At 38.8% G+C, this 22,975-nt stretch overlaps 1 protein-coding gene across 12 annotated transcripts in view; it reads left to right on the plus strand.

Moving 5' to 3' along the window:
- Window positions 1-22,975, plus strand: part of PHF21A (PHD finger protein 21A) — a 184,071-nt gene that overhangs the window by 153,806 nt on the left and 7,290 nt on the right. For all 12 annotated transcript variants that reach the window (XM_081790278.1, XM_081790269.1, XM_081790277.1 and 9 more), the window contains 3 exons: window positions 403-696; window positions 19,830-19,928; window positions 22,474-22,525. In XM_081790278.1, the coding sequence (XP_081646404.1) occupies window positions 403-696; window positions 19,830-19,928; window positions 22,474-22,525 (445 nt within the window). The remainder of the gene's footprint in view (window positions 1-402; window positions 697-19,829; window positions 19,929-22,473; window positions 22,526-22,975) is intronic.

Consider the following 22,975-nt stretch of genomic DNA (forward strand, 5'->3'; position numbering starts at 1 on the left):
GAACTGAATTCATGGACATGAAGAAATTTAGAATGTGAATTAAGATCGATGGCCGCATTATTACCATACTGGGCACAAGTTCTGGGTGAGACCAGTCTCTGGATTAGGCATTTGATCTCAACCTGAGGAAGCAGCATGGTATGGGAAAAGGAGCTAAGGTTTGGATCCAGAAGAACCATGTTGTAGGGTAGCGTTTGGACACCGTTAAGAGCTGACGAGTCTTCTATAAGATTATATATCCTGATATGTATAGGACTAATAACACCAAAATGAATATTAATAAATATTGGTACTCAATACCATTTCACATATATAGTATAAAAGACCTGGCAATGTTTTAGACTTACAAGGCTTATGAAATTTCTTGAAGTAATACAGTAATTGTTCTCTCTTTCCCCATAGGTTCGACCCAAGCCTGTGGCCCAGAATAACATTCCTATTGCCCCAGCACCTCCTCCCATGCTTGCAGCTCCTCAACTTATCCAGAGGCCTGTCATGCTGACCAAGTTCACCCCCACGACCCTCCCTACCTCCCAGAATTCCATCCATCCCGTCCGTGTCGTCAATGGGCAGACTGCAACCATAGCCAAAACGTTCCCTATGGCCCAGCTCACCAGCATTGTGATAGCTACTCCAGGGACCAGACTCGCTGGACCTCAGACTGTACAGCTTAGCAAGCCAAGCCTTGAAAAACAGGTACAGGCAGAGTGTGCATCTGCTTGGGGACAGTGGCCTTGCCATTGAGGCCGGGCTGTCTCTAAATACATTCTCTCAAGAACTCTTCTCTTTATCTCAGCACCACTGTCCGTAACCTGTTGCTTATCATGTGATGGTTTATCCATAATGCAAAAGGGCCAGTCTTACTGAAGAAAGTTGGGTTGTTTTTCCCACCATCCCTGCGCAGAGGGATTCAGATTCCCGTGTGAGTGAGCTCCCCCTGCTGGTTCCGAAGCAGAAATTCACAGATGGGTTCTGCTGGTCTCAGTCAGGAAGCACAGAGATATAATGCAGAGAAAATGCCTTATTAGTTTCGGCCCAATAAGAATCCAGATGAAGATACGGCTGTGAAAGTCAGGAAGAGTAAACAAAACAAGGGAAAGGATTTCATTTGAAAGATTTCCCCTGGTTATTACAGATAATGAAGAGCCAAATGAAAAAATTAAAATTTCTAAAAAGCATTTTTTAACTCTAGAGAATACAGACATTTTATTTTAGCTCAGATGTTGAAGCCTCTCGTTTATATTTCTAAAGTCAGATTTTCTCTTAAGAATTCAAGGCTAGAGAAATACAAGTAACCTCCAAAAATACTTACGAGTTCTGTAACAGAAGACTTCTAAAAACAAGGAAAAGGATTTATAGGCAGTTACCATATTCTATTTAAAGAAAGACCAGTGATGAGAAAAGAATTTTGCAAAGAAAAGCATCATCTTTTAAGAAAGTTGCTTTAAAAAGTCATTGACCTATTTCTAATTGCTCAGGCTTGAGTTCTCATTCATCTGAAAATAGTCTCTAGTGATCCTGAATCTTCTGCTTCTGGATGGCTGACCATGATTCAGAGAGGCTGGCCAGATGGTGGGGTATGAGAGGCTTCCTGCTGCCTTGGCCTTCTTGAACAGAGGATCCTTATGCATAGAGCACCCGGCTTTCTATCCAGACAGCTCATAAATGCAGCAGACCTTCCACTAAAAAGCTAGGTATTAAAATCTTGTGCTCAGAAAACACAAGGGAAAACACATCTGTTTTCCTGGAAAGCTTACTCAGACCCCAGAAAGTGCTTTGAGGAACATTTCAGAAATAGTTACACCTTTTTAGATACACCGTGTTAGATAATGAGCTTTTAAACTCATTATCGGCAGAACTTCATTATTAAAACATAAAAGTAAAATACTGAAGCTGACAAGTTTGGGTAGGGGCATGTCTGGAGATCATCTCCCCTCGTGTCCCGTGCTGGCTCTCAAAGAACACGAGGGGCCTTAGAGTTCCAAAGAAGGTGGTTTCAAAACACTCCTTTAGATTACTAAATAGTATTTTTCTTTGACCTCTCTTTCGATATAGATACTTTTGGGGGACATTTTTTTTCAGTTTCCTTTTATTTTTGCATTTCTTATTTTTTCTGATCACATCTGAGATAATGCATATTAATTATGAAAGAAAATTCTAACATTCTAGAACTATATAATGTACAAAGTGCATCCACCCCGTAATGTGTGGGAAGAGTAAACTTCCCCATAATTCTAACTCCTGACTCTTGAACAGTATGAACAGTTCAGATTATCTTCCTCCATATTTTCTATAATACATTTTTAAAGCAAAAAAAACAATATTTTGTAACTTGCTTTTTTTCACGTTAGATGTTGAATATCTTTTCATGTTTTGGACTTATATGTTAATAGAGCTTTTAATTTTAATTATAATGCTGTAAAAAGGTTTTCAGGAAATCTTGAAAAAGCTTTTCTAAGCAGTAAATTCCATGGTCTCTCTTTTTGTTCATCTAATAGAGGAATCAGCCGTTGCTATTTTAGTTTAGCAGACCACCTGCCATAACGGGCTTGCAGGTTAGCAAGCTCAGTCAGCAGGGGTGCTCTTTAGACTGGACTCCATTCTCAGAATTTTCTTACTTTAGATCTTTCTGCTATCCTTCTTTTCTCTTCTGTGTTTCATTTCCAGTATCACATTTATAGCCATTAGGGGATCTCAGAGATGGGCTAAAGAGTAAAGCAATGTAAATATGTAGCCACAGAAGTACTACTCAGCGTCTGCTCACAGAGTTACCAGAACCTGCGTCCAGCATTCTCTATGTGACAAGGCTAGATGGGTTCCTTTCTGCTTTCTTCTGTTTCTTTTGGGGTGATAACATTCATTTAATAAAAATACGTTGATTACGTGCCAGTTGCTATGCCGAGTGTGATGCCTAAATACAAGGGTGGATAAATGAAAGCCTATACCCTCACAGAGCTCAATCTGTAGTGCATTTCGAACAGGTATGGAGGCTGTGCCTCCGGGGGAGGAAGCATGGCAAGTTGTATAGTTTCAAAGGCCTCCCACCTTGGCATAGAAAAGGAAGAAGGGAGTGTCAGTTACAACAATAGTGCCTCACTTCTTCCCCTGTCAGGCATTGCCAACTTCCTTCAGCCCAGATAAGAGCTCCCTGTCTTACCCTCATTAGAAGCCACATTACACTGCGACTCTGAGAAAATGAATGCTAGAGTTTGAAGAGCTTTGAGGCTGGAAACATGTTCTAGGCAGAAAAGTAGATGGAACCAGACAGACTTACAGCCCCCATACCGCTGACTTTTATGTCCCTGTCCTCTCTAGCACTCTACAAAATGGGGCTGAACACCTGTTAATGATGGAATGAGCTAAAGCATTTAATTTAAAGTCCATTAGACTGCGCCTGATGCAGTTAGTTCTCAGGAATTATGTTCATTTCTTAATCCACCACGCCCACCCCTGCAACAAAGACCTCTGTGTATGTCCCCAAGGCTAAGCTACTGAGAAAAAAGTGCTGGGTTCCCTGTGTGTCTTGGATAGGAACCTACACAAGATCCTCTAAACAGGATCTAAACAGTGCTTCCAAGATGAGAATATTATCCAATGTATTCTCCTCAACTTCCATTCTTCCCTCTTAGTAAACGTGAGCTGGTAACTCTTCACCTTCCATTTTAACACTGGTGCTCTAGCAGGGAAAAGAGGTCCGAGTGACCAGAGATGGATTCTGCTTTGCCTTCTTCAATCCAAATTTATTCAGCCTCGATTGGTGAAACTATTTGGGCATGTATTTATTTGCAAGTGACTAACTTTGATTATTCATGCAGCCAAGTCTCAGAAGGTGAATTTGGAATTCAGGGTGTAAATGGTTAACCTAATTCTAATCTTGCTCGGAGTGTTTGATTTCTATCTTTGTAACCAAAAAGAACCAGATTTCTAAATTCAAATAGTCACGAGTGTGAAGCAGTAAATACAAATGAGTAAAGCAGGCTGGAAGTAAACACATGGACTTTTATTTTTCAATTTTCAGTGGGAGCGTGAGTGTAAGAGATATCCCACTTTTATTCTTAGTTTCTGTTTAAAGTAGTGAGGCAAGCATGACAAAATTTAAATTTGGCCTTGGTATCAGGAAGACCATAGAATGTGGAAGAGACTGTAGTCAATGGGAAAGTAATACCGTCTCAGGAGGCAACTACTGCTTGATAATAGCCAGTTTTTATCCTACAGAAATATTTCCAAGAATGGCCAGAGATCCCGATGTTTTGAGAAGTCACCTAGTTTTAAAAATACTGGTAACTGTTTAAACACTATGTAAAGCAAAAAAATATCTGCCGGGCAACTTCATCTCTGGACAATAGTTTGTAATCTCTGATAGAGACCAGACTTTTAGCTTACTCCATTTTTGGTTTTTTGTTTTTTGGTTTTGGTTTTCCCCCATTTTTTTTTTAACTGAGGTGAAATTCATACCACATAAAAATGAACATTGAAATGAACAATTCAGTGGCATTTAGTACATCCACAGTGTTGTGCAACCACCACCTCTGTCTAGCTCCAAAACCTTTTTATTACCCTAAAATAAAAACCAGTATCTAGTCAGTAATTATTCTCCATCCACTCCTCTCCCTCCCACTGGCAGCTGCCAGTCTGCTTGTTTGTCTCTCTAGATTTACCTATTCTGGGTATTTCATTTGGATGGAATCATATAATATGTGACCTTTTGTGTCTGGCTTCTTTCAGTTAGCATAGTGTTTTCCAGATTCATCCACGTTATAACAGGTATCAGTACATTTCCTTTTAATGGCTGAATAATAGTCCATAGTATGTATGTACCGTAACTTGTTTATCTGTTCATCCATTGATGGACATTTGGGTTATTTCTACCTTTTGGCTATTGGGAATGGTGCTCCTGTGAATATTTATGTACAAACATTTGTTTGAATACCTGCTTTCCATTCTTTGGGGGTATATACATACCTAAGAGTACAATTACTGGATCATGTGACGATTCTGTGTTTAACTTTTTGAGGAACTGCCACACTGTTTCCACAGCAGCTGAATCATTTTCCATTCCCACCAGCAATGTGTGAGCCTGCTGTTTGCTCCACATCCTTGGTGATACTTACTGTTTTCCCTTTTTAAAAATTATAGCCATCCTAGTAGGTGTGAAGTGGTATTTCATTGTGAGTTTGATTCGCGTTTTGTTAGTGATAAATGTTGTTGTTGGACATCTTTCATGTGCTTTTTGGCCATTTGTATATTTTCTTTAGAGAAATATCCAAGTTCTTTGCCAGTTTCTATATTGGGTTGTTTGTCTTTTTGTTGTTGAGTTGTGAGGGTTCTTTGTATAATCTGGATACTAGACTCTTATCAGATACATGATTTGCAGGTATTTTCTTCCATTCTGTAGGTCGTCTTTTCACTTTTTCTTTTCTGGAAGCCTGTGTTGTCTTCATTTTATGGATAATGTACTTTGATGCCCAAAACGTTTCAATTTTGATGAAGTCCAGTTTATCTGTTTTTTTCTTTTGTTGCTTGTGTTTTTGGTGTCCTATCTAGGAATCCATGCTGACATCTAAGATAATGAAGATTTACCATAACCTAATTTTTCTTCTAAGAAGTTGTACGGTTTTAGCTCTTAAATTTAAGTTAGTAGTTCATTTTGACTTAATTTTTGTATGTAGTATGAGATAAAGGGTCCAGCTTAATGATTTCACATGTGGATATGCAGTTGTTCCAGCACCATTTGTTGAAGATACTGTTCTCTCCCCATTTGAATGATCATGACACCATTGTTGAAAACCAATTGGCAATTGATGTGTGGATTTATTTCTGGACTCTCAATCCTATTCTTTTGGTCTGTAGCTCTGTCTTTGTGCCAGTACCTACCACACTCTCTTAATTACTGTAATTTTGTAGTAAGTTTTGACATTGGAAAGTGTGAGTCCTCCAACGTTTTTCTTTTTCGATATTGTTTTGGCCATTCAGGGGTCCTTGCAATTCCTGCGTGATTTTGAGAATTGGAAAAGCCGATTCTTCCGACAAGAAAAAGCTGTTGGAATTTTCAATTCTTGAACATGGATGTCTTTCCATTTATTTAGTTTTATGTCTTTCAGCAGTGCTTTATAATTTGCAGGGCACAAGTCTTTTGTCTCCTTAGTTAAATTTATTCCTAGGTATTTTATTCTTTGGGATGCTATTATAAATGTAATTGTTTCCTTAATTTCCTATTGCAATTGTTCATTACTGTTATGTAGAAATACAGCTCATTTATCTTGTACCTTGCAACTTTGCCGAATTTTTTTATTAGCTCTAGTAGTTGTTTTGTGGATTCTTGGAATTTCTATATGTAGGATCCTCTGTAAATAGAGATAGATTTACATCATCCTTTCCAATTTTGATTCCTTTTATGTCTTTTCTTTCCTAATTGTTCTGACTAGAACTACCACCACAATGTTGAATAGTCATGGTGAAAGTGGGCATACTTCTCTTGTTCCCGATCTCGGAGCGAAAGCATTCAGTCTCTCACTGTTAAGTATGATGTTAGCTGTGGTTTCTCATAAATACCCTGTATTTATAAAGTTGAGGACGTTTCCTTCTATTTCTAGGTTTCTGAGTGTTTTATCATGAATGAATGTTGGATTTTGACAAATGCTTTTTTCTACATTTATTGAGATGATCATGTGTTGGGGAAGAGTTGCCCTCATTTACTAATGTGGTATATATTACATTGGTTTTCTTACATCTTTCGTTCCTGGGATAAGTTCTGCTTTGTCATGGTGTATCTTTTGAATATACTGTTAGATTCAGTTTGCTAGTATTTTATTAAAAATTTTTGACTGTAGGGCGGAGCGCCTAGGTAGTTCAGCGGTTAAGCGTCTGACTCTTGATTTCTGCTCAGGTCATGATCTCACGGTTTGTGGGATCGAGCCCTGTATCTGGCTGTGTGCTGATAGTGTGGAGCCTGCTTGGGATTCTCTCTCTCCCCCTCTCGGCCCCTCCCCTGCTCACATTCTCTCTCTTTCTCAAAATTAGATACATTAAAAAAAATTGAAAGAATGTTTCACTATATTCATAAGGGGCATTGGTCTGTAATTTTCTCTTTTTGTGGTGTCTTTGGCGTTAGTATCAAGGTAGGGCTGGCTTCATAGAACAAGTTAGGAAATTTTTTTCTCCTATTTTTTGGAAGAGTTTGAGAAGGATCAGTGTTAGTTCTTTAAATGTTTGGTAGAATTCACCAGTGAAGCTGATTCTGAACTTTTCTTTTTGGAGAGGATTTTGATTACTGTTTCAATTTCTTTAGCTGTAACTGGTCTGTTGAGATTTTCCAGTGCTCGAGTCAATTTTGGTAATTTTTATATTTATAGGAATTTGTCCATTGCATCTATATTATTTAATTTGTTGGTAATTCTTCATTGTACTCTCTTCTAATCCTTTTTTTTTTCTTCTGTAAGATAGGTAGAATGTGTATTCTGTGGTTGTTGAGTGGACTGTGCTTTATATGTATGTTAGATCTTGTTGGTTTATAGTGTTGTTCATGTTCTCCATTTCCTTATTGATCTTCTGTCTACATGTTCTTTTCTTTCTTAACTTTTCTTTTTCCTTCCTCCCTCCCTCCCTCTCTCCTCCCTTCCTTCCTTCCTTCCTTCCTTCCTTCCTTCCTTCCTTCCTTCCTTCCTAAAAGAATTTTAAGTAATCTACACCCAACGTTCCCACTTGTGTTTATGATTTTTGTTATTTGCATTTTCTGTTTTTTTAGTCTGTCCAACTAAAGGTTTCTCAATTTTGTTGATCTCTTCAAAGAATAAACTTTTAGGGCACCTTGGTGGCTCAGTTGGTTGAGCATCCAACTGCGATTCAGGCCATGATCTCAGGATTTGTGAGTTCAGGCCCCGCGTCGGGCTCACTGCTGTCAGCTAGAGCCTGCTTCGGATCTTCTGTCCCCTCTCTCTCTGTCCCTCCCCCACTCGCTCTCACACATTCTCTCTCTCTCTCAAAAAGAAAAAAAAGAAAAAGGAATAAACTTTTGATTTCATTAATTCTATTGTTTTTCTGTTCTCTATTTCACTTATTTCCACTGTAACTTTTATTATTTTCTTCCTTCTGCTAGCTTTGGCTTTAGTTGTTTTTTTTCTGGTTTCTTAAGGTTTTTTTAGTTCTTTAACATTTAAAGTTAGGTTATTGGTTTGAGATCTGTTTTTTTGCTTTGTTTTGTTTTGTTTTTTTTTAAGTAAACTGTTAGAGCTATAAATTTCCTCCCGAGCACTGCTTTCACTGTATCACATCAGTTTTGGTATATTATGTTTTCATTTTCATTCCTCTCAAAGTATTTTCTAATTTCCCTGGTGATTCCTTCTTTGACCCATTGGTTATGTAAGAGTGTGTGTTTAATTTCCACACGTTTTTAAGTTTTCTAGTTTTCCTTTATTACTGATTTCCAGCTTCTTTCTCTTGTGGTCAGAGAAGATGAGATACTTTGTATGTTAAGTCTTCTGAAATTTATTAGGATTTGTTTTGTGACCTCAAACATGATCTGTTCCAGAGAATGTGTCATGTATACTTGAGGAGAATGTGTATTCTGTTGTTGTTGAGTGGACTGTGCTTTATATGTATGTTAGATCTAGTTGGTTTATAGTGTTGTTCACGTCCTCCATTTCCTTATTGATCTTCTGTCTACATGTTCTTTTCTTTTTTCTTTTTCCCTCCTCCCTCCTTCCCTTCCTTCCTTCCTTCCTTCTTTCTTAAAAGATTTTTAAGTAATCTACACCCGGCGTGGGGCTCGAACTCATGACCCAGAAATCAAGAGTTTCATGCTCTACCAACTGAGCCAGCCAGGTGCCCCTTCTTTCCATTCTTTAAAGTGAGGTATTAAAGTCTCCAATTATTATTATTATAGAACTATTTTATTTCTTCATTCAGTTCTGTCAATATTTGTTTCATATTTTAAGACTCTGTTGTTTGGTGCGTATATATTTAAAATGTATCATGTCTTCGTAATGAACTGACCCTTTTATCAATATATAATAACCTTCTTTGTCTCCTGTAACAGTTTTTTGACTTAAGGCAAACCATTAGTATAGCTATCCCTGTACTCTTTCGGTTACTGTTTGCATGAAATATCTTTTTTCATCCTTTGCCTTTCAACTTTTTTGTATCTTTGGCTTTGAGATGAGTCTATTATAGATAGCGTATATTTTGGATCATGTTTTGTTAATCCATTCTGCCACTCTCTGTCTTTTAATTTGTGGGTTGAACTCAGTTACATTTAAAGTGCTGATAGGAAAGGACTTATGCCATTTTGCTATTTGTTTTCTATACGTCTTATGTCTTTTCTGTTCCTCAGTTACTCCAATACTGCCTTCTTTTGTGTTTGGTTTTTCTTTCTAGTGCATACTTTTGATGCCCTCATTTTCTTTTCTGTGTACATTTTAGTTATTTTCTCAGTGGTTACCATGGGGATTGCAGTTAACATTCATAAATCTTTAACTGTGTCGTTTGAATTGATACAAGCTTAGCTTTAATAGTATACAAAAACTCTGTTCTATACAGCTCTGCCCCTCCTTTCTGTTGTCACAGATTTACATCTTTTGTACATTGTATGCCCACTAATATAGATTTATAATTATTGCTTTATGCATCTCTTTTCTAACTCATACAGAAAACTAAAAGAGAAGTTACAAATCAAAGATACAAAAATACTGGGTTCTGTTTTTACCTGTGTAGTTTCCTTTACTGGAATTCTTATCTCTTTGTATGACTTGAAGTTACTGTCTAGTGTCTTTATTTCAGCCTGAAGAACTCCTTTAGCATTTCTTTTAGGGCAGATCTACTAGCAATGAACTTCCTTAGGTTTTTGCAGGATATAGCATTCTTGGTTGATAGTGATTTTCTTTCGGCACTTTATGTAATCCCCCTGCTGCTGGCCTCTGGTTTCTGGGGAGAAGTTGGCTGCTAACCACATTGAGGACCTTTTCTGTGTGATGCATCACTTCTGTCTTACTCCTTTCAAGACTCTCTCTTTGCCTTTGTCTTTCAACAGTGTGACTACAATGTGTCTCACTGTGAATCTCTTTTATTTTATTTATTTTTAATCATTTTTATGGGAACACACATTTTATTTTTTTTTATTTTTAAAATTTTAATTATTTTATTTTTTAAGCTTTTATTTTAATTCCAGCTAGTTAACATACAGTGTTATATTAGTTTTAGGGGTACAATATAGTGAGCCAACAGTTCCATACATCACCTGTTGCTCACCACAAGTACACTCCTTAACCCCTTTCACCTATTTCACCCATCCCCCACCCACCTCCCCTCTAGTATCCATCAATTTGTTGTCTATAATTAAGAGTCTGGTTCTTCATTTGTCTCTTTTTTTCCCTTTGCTCATTTGCTTTGTTTCTTAAATGCCACACATGAGTGAAATCATATGGTATTTGTCTGACTTATTTCGCTTAACATTATATTCCCTAGATCCATACATGTCATTGAAAATGGCAAGATTTCATTCTTATGGTGAAATGATATTCCATTGTCTCTGTGTGTGTGTGTGTGTGTGTGTGTGTGTGTGTACACACACCATATCTTCTTTGTCCACTTATCCAACATAGGGGTGTATGTATCCCTTTGAATTAGTGTTTTTGTGTTCTTTGGGTAAATACCCAGCAGTGTGATCACTGGAGTGTAGGGTAATTCTATTTTTAACTTTTTGAGGAACCTCCATACTGTTTTCCAGAGCAACTGCACCAGTTTGCATTCCCACCAAAAGTGCAAGAGGGTTCCTTTTACTCCACGTCTTCGCCAACACCTGTTGTTTCTTGTGTTATTGATTTTAGCTTTTCTGCTAGGTGTGAGGAGATATCTCATTGTAGTTTTGATTTGCATTTCCCCAATGGTAAGTGATGGTGAATATCTTTTCATGTAATGTGTTGGCCATCTGAAAGTCGTCGTTGGGGAAATGTCTCTTCATATCTTCTGCCCATTTTTAATTGGATTATTTATTTTTTGGATGTTGACTTTTATAAGTTATTTATATATTTTGGATACCAGTCCTTTATCAGATAATCCTTTATCATTTGCAAATAGTGAAAGGTTTACTTCTTCCTTATCAATTTGAATGACTTTTACTACTTTTTGTTGTCTGATTGCTATGGCTAGGACTACCAGTACTATGTTGAATAAAAGTGGTGAGAGTGCACATCCTTGTCTGGTTCCTGACCTTGGGGAAAAAGCTCTCTTTTTCATATATGGCTTTTATTGTGTTGAGGTATGTTTCCTCTTACAACAAAGTATGTAAACCTACTTTGTTGAGGGTTTTTATCATGAATGGATGTTGTACTTTGTCAAATGCTTTCTCTGCATCTACTGAAATGATCTTATGGTTCTTACACTTTCTCTTATGATGTGATGCATTACACTGATTAATTTGTGAATATTGCACCACCCTTGCGACCTAGGAGTAAATCCCACTTGGTTGTGGTGAATGATTTTTTTAAAGTATTGTTGAATTCGTTTTGCTATTTCTTTGTTGAGGATTTTTACATCTAGTTTCATCATGGATATTGGCCTGTAGTTTGTTTGTTTGTTTTTTAGTGGTGTTTTTTATCCAGTTTTGGTATCAGGATAATGCTGGCCTCATTTGGAAGTTTTCCTTCCTTTTCTATTTTTTGGAATAGTTTGAGAAGGAGAGGTATTAACTCTTCTTTAAATGTTTGATAGGATTAACCCATGAAGCCCATCTGGCCCTGGACTTTTGTATATTGGGAGTTTTTTGATTACTAATTCAATTTCTTTGCTGGTTATTAGTCTGTTCAAATTTTCTATTTCTTCTTGTTTCAGTTTTTGTAGCTTATATTTTTCTAGGAATTTATCCATTTCTTCTAGGTTATGCAATTTGTTGGCATATAGCTTTCCACAATATTCTCTTATAACTGTTTGTATTTCTGTGGTGTTGGTGGTTATTTATCCTGTCTCATTTGTGATTTTATTTATTTGGGTCCTTTCTCTCTTTTTCTTGGTAAGTCTGGCTAAGGGTTTATCAATTTTATTGATTTTTTTTTTCAAAGAACCAGCTCCTGATTTCATTGATCTGTTCTATTGTTTTTTATAGTTTCTATATCATTTATTGCTGCTTAATCTTTATTATTTCCTTCCTTCTACTGGTTTGAGGTTTTGTTTGTTGTTCTTTTTCTGGCTCCTTTAGGCGTAAGGTCGGGTTGTTCATTTGAGATTTTTCTTGCTTCTTGAGGTAGGCCTGTATTGCTGTAAACTTTCCTCTTAGAATCTGTTTTGCTGCATCCCAGAGGTTTTGCACCATTGTTTTCTTTTTCATTTGTTTCCGTGTACTGTTTTGTTTCTTCTTTTATTTCCTAGTTAACCCATTCATTGTTTAGTAGCATGTTATTTAACTTCCATGTATTTGTGATCTTTCCAGGTTTTTTTCTTGTTGGTTGACTTCTGGTTTCATAAAGTTGTGGTCAGATAAGATGAGTGGTATATCTTTGATCTTCTTGAATTTGTTGAAGCTTGTTTTGTGGGCTAATATGTGGTCATTCTGGAGAATGTTCTGTGTGCGCTTGAAAAGAGTGTGTATTCTGCTGTTTTAAGATGGAATGTTCTGAATATATCTGTTAAATCCATCTGTTCCAGTGTGTCATTCAAAGCCACTGTTTCCTTGTTGATTTCTGTTTGGATGATCTGTCTGTCAATGTAAGTGAGGTGTTAAAGTCCCCTATTATTATTGTATTATTATTGATTAGTTCCTTTATGTTTGTTACTGTTTTATAGATTTGGGTGCCTCTCTGTTGGGTGCATAAATATTTACAGCTGTTATATCTTCTTGTTAGATAGTACCCTTATTATTATTATTATTATTATTATTATTATTATTATTATATAGTGTCCTTCTTTATCTCTTGTTACAGTCTTTGTTTTATAAATCTATTTTAGGGGTGCCTGGGTGGCTCAGTCAGTTAAGCGTCTGACTCTTGGTTTTGGCTCAGGTCATGATCTTGCAGTTCATGGGTTCGAGCCCCACATCAGGTTCCACTCTGACAGTGCAGAGCCTGCTTGGGATTCTCTTTCTCTCCTTCTCTCTCGCCCCTCCTCTGCTTGCTCTCTCAAAGTACATAAATAAATTTAAAAAAATAAAGTCTATTTTATTTGATATAAGTATTAGTACTCTAGCTTTCTTTTGACATCCATTTCATTTGCATGATAGATGTTTCTCCATACCCTCACTTCCAGCCTGTGTCTTTAGGCCTAAAATGAGTCTCTCATAGACAGCATATAGATGGGCCTTGTTTTTTAAATCCACTCTGTCACCCTGTTTCTTTTGATTGGAGTGTTTACTGCATTTATATTCAAAGTAATTATTGATCGATAGATATTTATTGCCATTTTATTACCTGTCTTGTGGTTATTTCTGAAGATTTTCTCTGATCCCCCTCTTGTCTTTCTTTTGCTGATTTTCTTTAGTGATATATTTGGATTTCTTTGTCTTTATTCTTTGCATATTTATTAGTGGTATTTGATATATGGTTACCATTAGATTTGTATATAACCTCTTCTGCATATAGTGGTCTGTTTTAAGTTGATGATTGTTTAAGTTTGAACCCATTCTTTTCTACTCTCCTACCCACATTTTAGGTATATGTCATTATATTTCACATCCTTTTTTTGTGAGTTCCTTGACTGATTTTTTTAATAGAAATATTCACTTTTACTTCTTTTGTGTTTCCTACCTCTGTACTGTCACTTTTGGTCTCTCCTTCTACTCAAAGAGTCCCCTTTAATATTTCTTGCAGGGCCGGTTTAGTGGTCATGAACTCCTTTGGTTTTGTTTTTTTAGGAAACTCTTCATCTCTCTATTCTGAATGATAGCCTTGCTGGATAGAGTATTTTGGGCTGTAGAATTTTCCCGTTCAGCACTTTGAGTATATCATGCCACTCCATTCTGTCTTGGAAAGTTTCTTTGGAAAATCTCCTGAAAGCTTTATGGGTTTTCCCTTGGAAGTTACTGACTTCTTTTGTCTTGCTGCTTTAAAGTTTTTTTCTTATCACTATTTTTGCCAGTTTGAATATAATATGTCTGTGTATGAATCTGCTTTTGTTGATTTTGACGGGAGTTCTCTGTGCCTGCTGGATCTGGATATCGGTTTCTTTCCCCAGATTAGGGATGTTTTCAAATACTTTTTCCTCAAATAAGTTTTCTGCCCCCTTTTCTCTTTCTTCTTTTTCTGGGACTCCTACACTATGACTGTTATTATATTTGATGGAGTCACTGAGTTCTCTAAGTGTATTCTCATTTTGCCTAGTTCTTTTTTCTTTCTTTTGTTCAGCTTGATTATTTTCCATTACTCTGTGTTCTAGGTCATTAATTCATTCTTCTGCTTCTTCCAGCCCTCTCTTCATTCCATCAACCTATTTTTCATTTACTGAGCCCTTTATGCCTGCTGTGTTATTCCTTATCTCCATGTTAAGGGTCTTCCACTCTTTTCTCAAGTTCAGTGCGTATCCTAATAATCATTGCTTTAAATTCTTTGTCAGACATGTTACTTATATCTGTTTTGCTTACATCTCTGACCATGGCCTTGTCCTGTTCTTTCATTTCAGATATATAAATGTCTCTCACTTTGTCTGCCTCTCTTTTTCTGTTTCTGTGTGTAAGAAAGTCAGCTGTGTCTTCTGCTCTTGAAAGTAGTGACTGTATGAAGAAGAGGTCCTAGAATGCCCTCTGCAGTGCAGTGTCCCCTGTTCACCAGAACCTGGCACTTCAGGAGAGTATCCTGTGTGTTGCTTACGCCCTGCTGTTGTGTCTGAGTCACTTTTCCTTTCACTGCAGTCGTCTGTACTGACTCTCCGCCTCTTGTGGGCTGTGCTTGCTGTCTGTGGTGTTTGTGGGACCCAAGCAGACCACATCTGAGAGGTCGTGCCCTCTGGGGAACTTGTGAGGGGGATGGTAGTGTTAGCACAATTTGCGCTGGGCCACTAGTCCTGTCCTATGGGGAATCTCCCAAAGCATTTGGGGACTGCGTGCCAGGCTGGCCAGGGGAGTGAGGTGGGCACAGCTGGGCCTGGTGCACGATGGCAAGGGCATGCTGTGGCAGCTGTGCACTCAGTGGCTGGGCGGGTATGTACACTAACAAAATTTGCCCTGAGCCCAAGGCCAAGGCTAGCAGGCTTAGAGTGGATGAGTCCTCTGGAGAGCTCGTGGGTGTGGTGCCCCTGCCAGCTGGTTAGGTAGCAAATGTCTATGCAATGCTGCCTCCCGCAGATGGCTCTGTTTATGCTGCGGGTTGGCGGCGGTGGGGAGGGGCGTGGAGAGAATGGCATCTGCCAGCTCCCTTGTTATCAGAGAAGTCCCCCAACACACTTCAAAATCAATGTGAACGGATCTGTCTCCCATTTGCCCCCAGCGTTGTGTTGTGCAAATTGCCGTTTTTATGTTTTCTTGGCTCAGCCTGCTCTCTTTAAGGATGGCGACCCAGCTTTTATTCACCCTCACCCTGGCTCACCCAGTGTTGAGTCAGCTGACTTTTAAAGCTTCAGGCTCCAAGTCCCACTGGTTTTAAAACTCATGGAATTCAGCCCTGTTTTTAAAGCCAAATGTTATGGAGATCATTCTTCCACATGTGAGCTCCCTGGTACGAGGGCCCATTTTTCTCTCTCCTGCACACAGCTCTCTCCCTCCTGCCGGCAGCCTCCCTCTGCCTTTCTGACCTTCCTGACCTTTCAGGTGCAGCTTCTTCTCTATATTTAGTTGTAGAATGTGTTGCTCCAGTCTTCAGATTGCATTCCTGTTTATTGACTTGGATGTAGTTAAAATCTGGTTGTAAATGTGGGGACAGGGAGAACTCAGGGGCCTCCTGCTCTGCCATTTTCCCACATACTGTGAATGTCTTTTGAGTTTATTCTACGTGGATGTCACTGAGCTTCTTGGATGTGTAGATTTCTGTCTTTCATCCAGTGTGGGAAGTTTTGAGCTATTAATCCTTCAGGTATTATCTCTGCTGCTCTCTCTCTCTCTCTCTCTCTGCTTGTCCTGTCCCCCTGGGAGTCCATAATGCATATGTTGATGATATCCCACAAGTCCCTTAGGCTCCGTTCATTTTTCTTCATGTTTTTCCTTTCTGTTCCTCAGACTGGACAATTTCTGTTGTCCTGTCTTGGACTTCACTGATTCTTTCTTTTGCCTGAACCCTTCTAGAGAATTTTTCATCTCAACTTGTATACTTTTCAGCTCCAGAGTTTCTATTTGGTTCCTTTCCATAATTTCTATCTCTTTATGGGTAGTGTCTTTTTTGGTGAGAAATTGTTCTCCTGGTTTCTTTCAATTCTTTGTCCATAGTTTCCATTAGCTCTGTGAGCATATTTAATTAGTTTTTTTTTCTAGAGAGTCCAGGGCTGGACTGGGCTTCCTTAAGGCCAGTTTTTGTTGATTTTGTTTCCCTACAAATGGGCCATACCTTCCTGTTTTCTTTGTATGCCTTCCAATTTTTTGTTGAAAACTCTTCATTTTGAAATTACAATGTGATAACTCGAGATTAGATTCTCCTCCCACCCCAGGGTTTGGTTGAGGACTGCAGTTATCTGTTTAGTGCCTTTACCAAACTGTTTTTGCAAAAACTGTATTTCTTGTCATGTATAGTCACTGAACTCTGTTCTGTTGTCTCAGTAGTCAGCTAGTGACCTGACAGATTTTCTTAAACAACTGGAGCCAAAAAAACCAATAATAATAATAATAATAATAATAACAACAACAACTAAATTTTTTTTAAAAAGACACAACACAACTTTCCCAGTCCTTGCACATTGGCTCTGAGCAGGGTTACTTTGTCAGTTCTAAGCCAGGCCATCTGTAACTCTGCCTTAGCCTTCACCTCTTCCTTGGATACAGCTCAAAGATCAGCCAGCAGTGCAAACCTAGAGTTCTCTCACATCTTTTCTAAACATGCATCTAGCCCTGGGAATGTGCGGTACATTCTGGATGCCCCAGTATATGTGATAGCCCTTGAAAGCCACCACTCTTCCAGGAGTCGTCTTCTTCAGCCTCCTCCTTCCCAGGCCTTTGGGTCTGTCTGCTGTATATTCCATCCACCATCTCCCTTACACCAGGTGACTATGGGTAACATATATCTTTAGATGCTTTCATCAGATGTCACCCCGAAAGCCACTTTGGCCTAATAAGGTGGGCAACACAAAGGTCAGCCTCTGTACCAGTCCTCAGGGAACCACCACACAGATCAAAACGCACAACCACGGGTGTTTTAGAAGGTCCATATTGTTCCCAGCAAGCCACGCTGGGAACACAGGTTGCCATCTGCAGAGCCTCTGCCCAAGCTGTGGAATGGGGATTTGTAGATAGGTAAGGAAAAAATGCTTTCTTAGTGAAATTTAGCAGTTCCTTTCTTCAGTCAGTGTCCCCCTGGTTGCTATAAGGTTTTTATTAGATTCCAGAATTCTAAAAAGCGGATTCTGTTTTTGCCAGCTTAATGATTGCTTCAGTGGAAGGACTAATTCTTAGAGCTCCCTGTTCTGCCATTTCTGTCACTCCCCCAGCCCTAATGTTTTTGGTTTGCTTTAAGCAGCTTAAAACAACAAATATTTTATTATTCCCTATAGCTTGTGAGGGTCAGGAATCAGTTTGCCTCTTAGCTGGGTGGTTCTGTCTCAAGGTCCCTCACAAGTTTGCTTTCAAACTTGTAAGCCAGGGCTGTAGTCATCTCAAGGCTCCACTGGGGGCTGGATAATTCACTTCCCAGCTCAGTCCCGTGGTTGTTGGCAGGTCTCACTGCCCGCTGGCTGCTGGCTGGAGCTTCGTTCCTTCACCGCACAGGCCTCTTCGCAGTGCTGTTCACAGCGTGGCCTGGTTTCCCCCGAGCAGGAGCTCCATGAGAGAAAGATGTCTCCCCAGTGTTTTTTATTGTTTTAATTTTGTTTGGATGCTTTTGGTGTTTTTTATCCAACCCTGAGATAATTGTACTCTTCTTGAATGAGAGAGCAAATTTGAACCCAGATTCAACTGGGTTGAATTCAACTCCCAACTCTTAGTGGAGAGGAATTGGCTTGTCCTTTCCCAGAGGCATTGCCACTGTGTGTGTCACTCAGCCTTAGAGGTGGAACCAAGAGACCCCCCAAAATTTCACACAACCTTGGAGTGGATCAGCAGACCCTTCCAGGTGACCTTCTCTTATCTCCCCTCCCTCAGACTTCCTGCCCTTCCTCACCCAGAAAGCTATGAAAATAAGCTTTCTGGACACCCAGGCCCTTAAAGATGACACTATAACCTACTTCCCCATCGTGTACCCTTATAGATGTATTTGGTGGTTTGTTTTATGGAGGAAATGTGTCCTTTTTGGTTAAAAAAAATGTGAGAGAGAAGTATGTGATTCTTCTGGAAGGCATTGTACTAGGTAGGCACAGAGGACTGCAAATGTGTATAGAACAGTGTCTTCTCTCAAGTAGCTTATCATAGAGAAGGAAATAGAATAGGGCATTGGTAAAATATAAAATATCATGGGGCACCTGGGTAGTTCAGTCAGTTAACCTTCCAGCTCTTGGTTTGGGCTCAGGTCATGATCTCACGGTTTGTAGGTTCGAGCCCTGCATCGGGCTCTGCACTGACAGCACGGAGCCCACTTGGGATTCTCTGTCTCCCTCTCTCTGCCCCTCCCTGCTCACACATGTCCTTGCTCCTTCTCTCTCTCTCAAAAATAAATAAGTAAACATTAAAAAAAAAAAAATCAGGCAGCATTTGCCCCAGAACAGTGGTTGCCACAGTATTGATAATGGCAGATGCTTACATTCTCCTAAAATAATAAATATGAGAAGCAGAAGGAAAATACGGAAGTGGCTAGGAAAGATTAAGTGAAAGATCTTTGTGATTGTATGTGTTCTTCAGATCTAGTAACATATTTCACGACATAATGATTTTTGAGAACTTTTGCTGTCCTGCTCACAGGACAGAATCCTACTCATTAGTAATCACAGTTTTACCCTCATTTAATTTCTTGTTACCATACAAAAAGACCATTAGCATCCACGTGTTTTTTATTTGAAAAAGTAAAGTAGGTTTGTGTTCACAGTTTTTGTATCCACTTTTCTAATATCATTTCAGTATTTCCAGAGGGGTTCGTAAAATGAATTAGCCACTGGATCATAATAAGAATAGTAATGCAAACTGAGCCTACCAGTTTGCTAGGTGCCATTTGTTCTTAAAGATGATAACAATACTGGTGTTCTTTTGTCGGAATGGATGCATCTGGAAGACAAAGTTGGGGGTAATCGGATTGTTAGCCTCTTACAAGATGACCTTTTCTTGGCAAGCGCATCTCTCCTCTAATGGATGCTACAGGCAGGTGTTAAATATCCCAAGTGAGGGTAATTCTGCCTCTTCTCTTAGGTGATGACCGGAATTGGAAAGAGAAGAATGTGTACGCAAGATTTTTTTTTTTTTTTTACGTTATTCAGATCTTAAGCTTGCAGTGGACTGGAGCTTGACCTATGTGTAATAAGAATGAGCTTGCTCTGGAAAACTGTCCCTACATCCTAAAATACATTGAAATCAGAGCAGCCTATACTCATTTTTATACAGAGGAATTAAAGTGTGGATTTTTCTTTTTGTGTAGTTTAGACTATTACAGTTATAGATTCATATCTACCCTAGTTATACAATTTAATTATTTCAACTAGGGCCTTCCAAAATATAATCCATATTATCTCTTTTATTAATATGTTTCCAATTTGAGTATGTTCTTTTTTCCTTCTTTGTTGTCTACAAACTATGTTTTCATTTTTTTAACGAAAAACGAATTCTGAATTTTCATTTACTTTTCCTTCCTTAGACAATTAAATCCCACACGGAAACCGATGAGAAACAAACAGAGAGCCGTACCATCACTCCACCTGCTGCACCCAAACCAAAACGGGAGGAGAACCCTCAGGTAGGCTTAGCCCTCCAAAGGCATGGCTCAGTCTATGAGATGTGACTTATTCTCATAAACCAGGAGAGACACCTGCCCTCTGAATCACTTGATTTTCCTTTTCTTGTGCTTCCACACGACTCAGTAATGTTATTGCCAAGTCAGTTTGGCCTAAGGTAGATTAAGAGTGGGTCCTGGCATGTCCCTGAGCTGGCATACAGACATTTCATGCACATGTTACAAATTTGAAATGTAAGATTAGTGATCATTTTCCCAGGTATCCCATTGCATTCCTCATGATAGTTATGTGTTGTCTCAGCCAGCATTTCTAAGAGGTCCCTACAGTTCACTCAGCTGAGGTCTGCTTATGTTATTGATTATAGTTGTTACATGTGCACTTTTGTTACTACTGTTAAATTGCACCAGATTCTCAAATCCCAGATAAACCAGTAGCCTAAAAGGAGTTCATTGAAGCATAAAAGTAGGGATGAAAATAGTAACATATGTACCATAACTTAGGATAGAATTACAGAGTCACATAGTAAACAGGACTGGTACAAATACAGAATGTAAATTCACGTGTCCCCTTAGACGAGGGAATTTTTTAGTTTGGCTTTTGCATAAGCAGCTCTAAAAGAAAAATGTGTGCAGGTAATACGATGATGAAGATATAATAGTTGGATTTTATTAGACCAACACTCTATTTCCCTGTATCCTCAGTGCATTCTTTTTAATGAAACCATTCAGATCGTGGCAGGAAGCCATCAAAGCTTCATGTCCTTTTTTTAAAAGCAGTGATTTATTGGGTGCAGGTTTTTCTAAAACAAGTATAAATTATAATTCTTTCTGATATGAAATGGATTAATTTTTAATATATCTTTGAAAAAGAGACCAAAACTTGAGCCAGAAAGAAGGACCAGTGATGCAAATTGCTGAGGACCTTACGAAGTCATCCAGAAAATTATCAAAGGAAATCAAAGGATATCTTACGTTAGTTGCCCAGTGTGGGCAAGCAAGTACCACCATGTGTAGTCATGTATATTTCACCTTCTGACTGGTGAAATCACTACCATAAAGAGAATAAATTAGTTCCTGGCACACGTGTGATACACAGATGAGGCAAAAGTTCTTGACAACTTTTTATTCTCTTTATCACTGAAAATCTGTTCCAGAGGAGAGGAGATTTTTTTTTTTTTCACTTAATAATTTTTTGTGAGCTTGATCTAGACTGGCAAAGATGAGTTGGATGTGACTGGCCAAGACGAGTACTGTTACTTGATCAAAAGAAGCTGCCTCTGAATGTCAGTCCACATACTGTTTTATTAACAGAGAACAGTTGGCAGACAGCCTCCTAATCTTGATTAGGTTGTGAAGAATATTCGTGGAAAGCAGGAATGTAGTTAATTGGCAATCACAAAATGTATGCTATTTCAGCATGGCAGCAAGTCCCAAGAGTGCTTTTCCTTGCTGACGTACCCTGGCTGTCAGGGGGATAGGTGCCCACCTGTTTTTTAAATAAGAAATAAAATAAAAACATTTCTTCAGAACTCTGAGGATACCACTAAAGGACACTTCTGTGTTCTCAAGTGCCTTGTTCAGGGACTGTTTCTTCCTAAAACACTCAGTATCTTAAATAGCTTGAACCTGTCACTTCAGGCCAAAATATCATTTGTATTGAATGTTGAGGGTTGAATAGATCTTGTTGCTGTTGAATAGGTCGGGATTTTTAAAGACCAAACTATGATATAAACAACTCTACAGGAATATGTCTCCTAACAACTGCTGATGTTCTCTGTTATCTGTGAGAGAAATTGATGATGTATTATTTGGCATAGATAGCAACCACAGGCAAAGATGTGCTTTCTAGACCACATGTAACCACAGAGCAAAACAGGAATCAGTATGTTGCTCCCTCCAACTTTAAGCATCTAATGCTCCAGCTTTGGGGTTCAGTGTTCTAATCAATTTAACTTCTGATGGAGCCCTGAGAGTGGTCTCCAAAGAGAGACTGCTCTGTAATTTTTAGGTCCACGTTTCATTTAAAAATCATAGTATTAAGCAGAACCATCTGCTGTTGTTCCTAAAACTCATTTAGCCTGAAGTTAGCACTGTCCGGTCATTGGCAGTAACAGTGTCAGAACCCTTGACCTGTCAGGACAAGTGAAGTACTTGGAATTTGGAGCTTGTTGTATGGGAAGCTCTTTGTAACCCTCTGCATGTTTTTGAGTGTGATATCGTCTTCCTATCTAAGAGGCTTTTTTGGAAAACAACAGCTACAACAACAACAACAACAACAAAACTTAGGTCACTCAAAGATACTGATCTCTGTCATTGAGAAAGTGGAACATGCAGGTCCCAGTCCTTCTCTTTTGATCCCCGTAAGACCAGAAAGCCTCCAGAGCGGCTCTAGAAGGTGTTTGTTCTTTGGTCACCTGATCTCGGCCTCCTTCAAGTGACCAGCCAGTCCAAGCCTGTTGGACTGGCTTTGCCTAGGAGTCTAACTAGGAACATGCAGTTGGCTTTGTGAGAACCCAAACTGAAACGCATTCTTGTTTCTCTGGCACAGAAACTTGCCTTCATGGTGTCTCTAGGATTGGTAACACATGACCATCTAGAAGGTAAGAGAAGATATTTGTGGTGCTGCCTTATTTCTGGCCCAGAGCTTTATTCTTGAAAATGGGGTTGACTTAAAAAAAAAAAAGAAAAGAAAAGAAAATGAGGTTGACTTTATTGCTAAGATATATAGAACACTGAAACGCCAACAGAGTATGATTCACCTAGTGTGGACTTTATTTCCTTTGGAGTCCAACTTGCCTTTCCTCTATCTAATATTCATCCCTTCCCCTCCCTGTGGTGATCCACGCTGCTGTCCAGGGGAGACTCCCCACTTGCCTGGATTAAAGCGACTTTTTTTTTTTTTTCCTGACCGCATGGAGTATCAAATGCCCCTCTGACAAGTCTCTGTCTGTATTTTTCAGTCACGCTAGGTTATCAGAATCCTAAGAACAGTTACAAGGCTATACCTGTCCTAGTCATTTAATTCAAGAATGGTGAACTATGGTTATTCA

Source organism: Panthera onca, chromosome D1, assembly GCF_046562875.1.
Source record: "Panthera onca isolate mPanOnc1 chromosome D1, mPanOnc1 haplotype 2, whole genome shotgun sequence".
Classification (NCBI taxonomy): Eukaryota; Metazoa; Chordata; class Mammalia; order Carnivora; family Felidae; genus Panthera; species Panthera onca.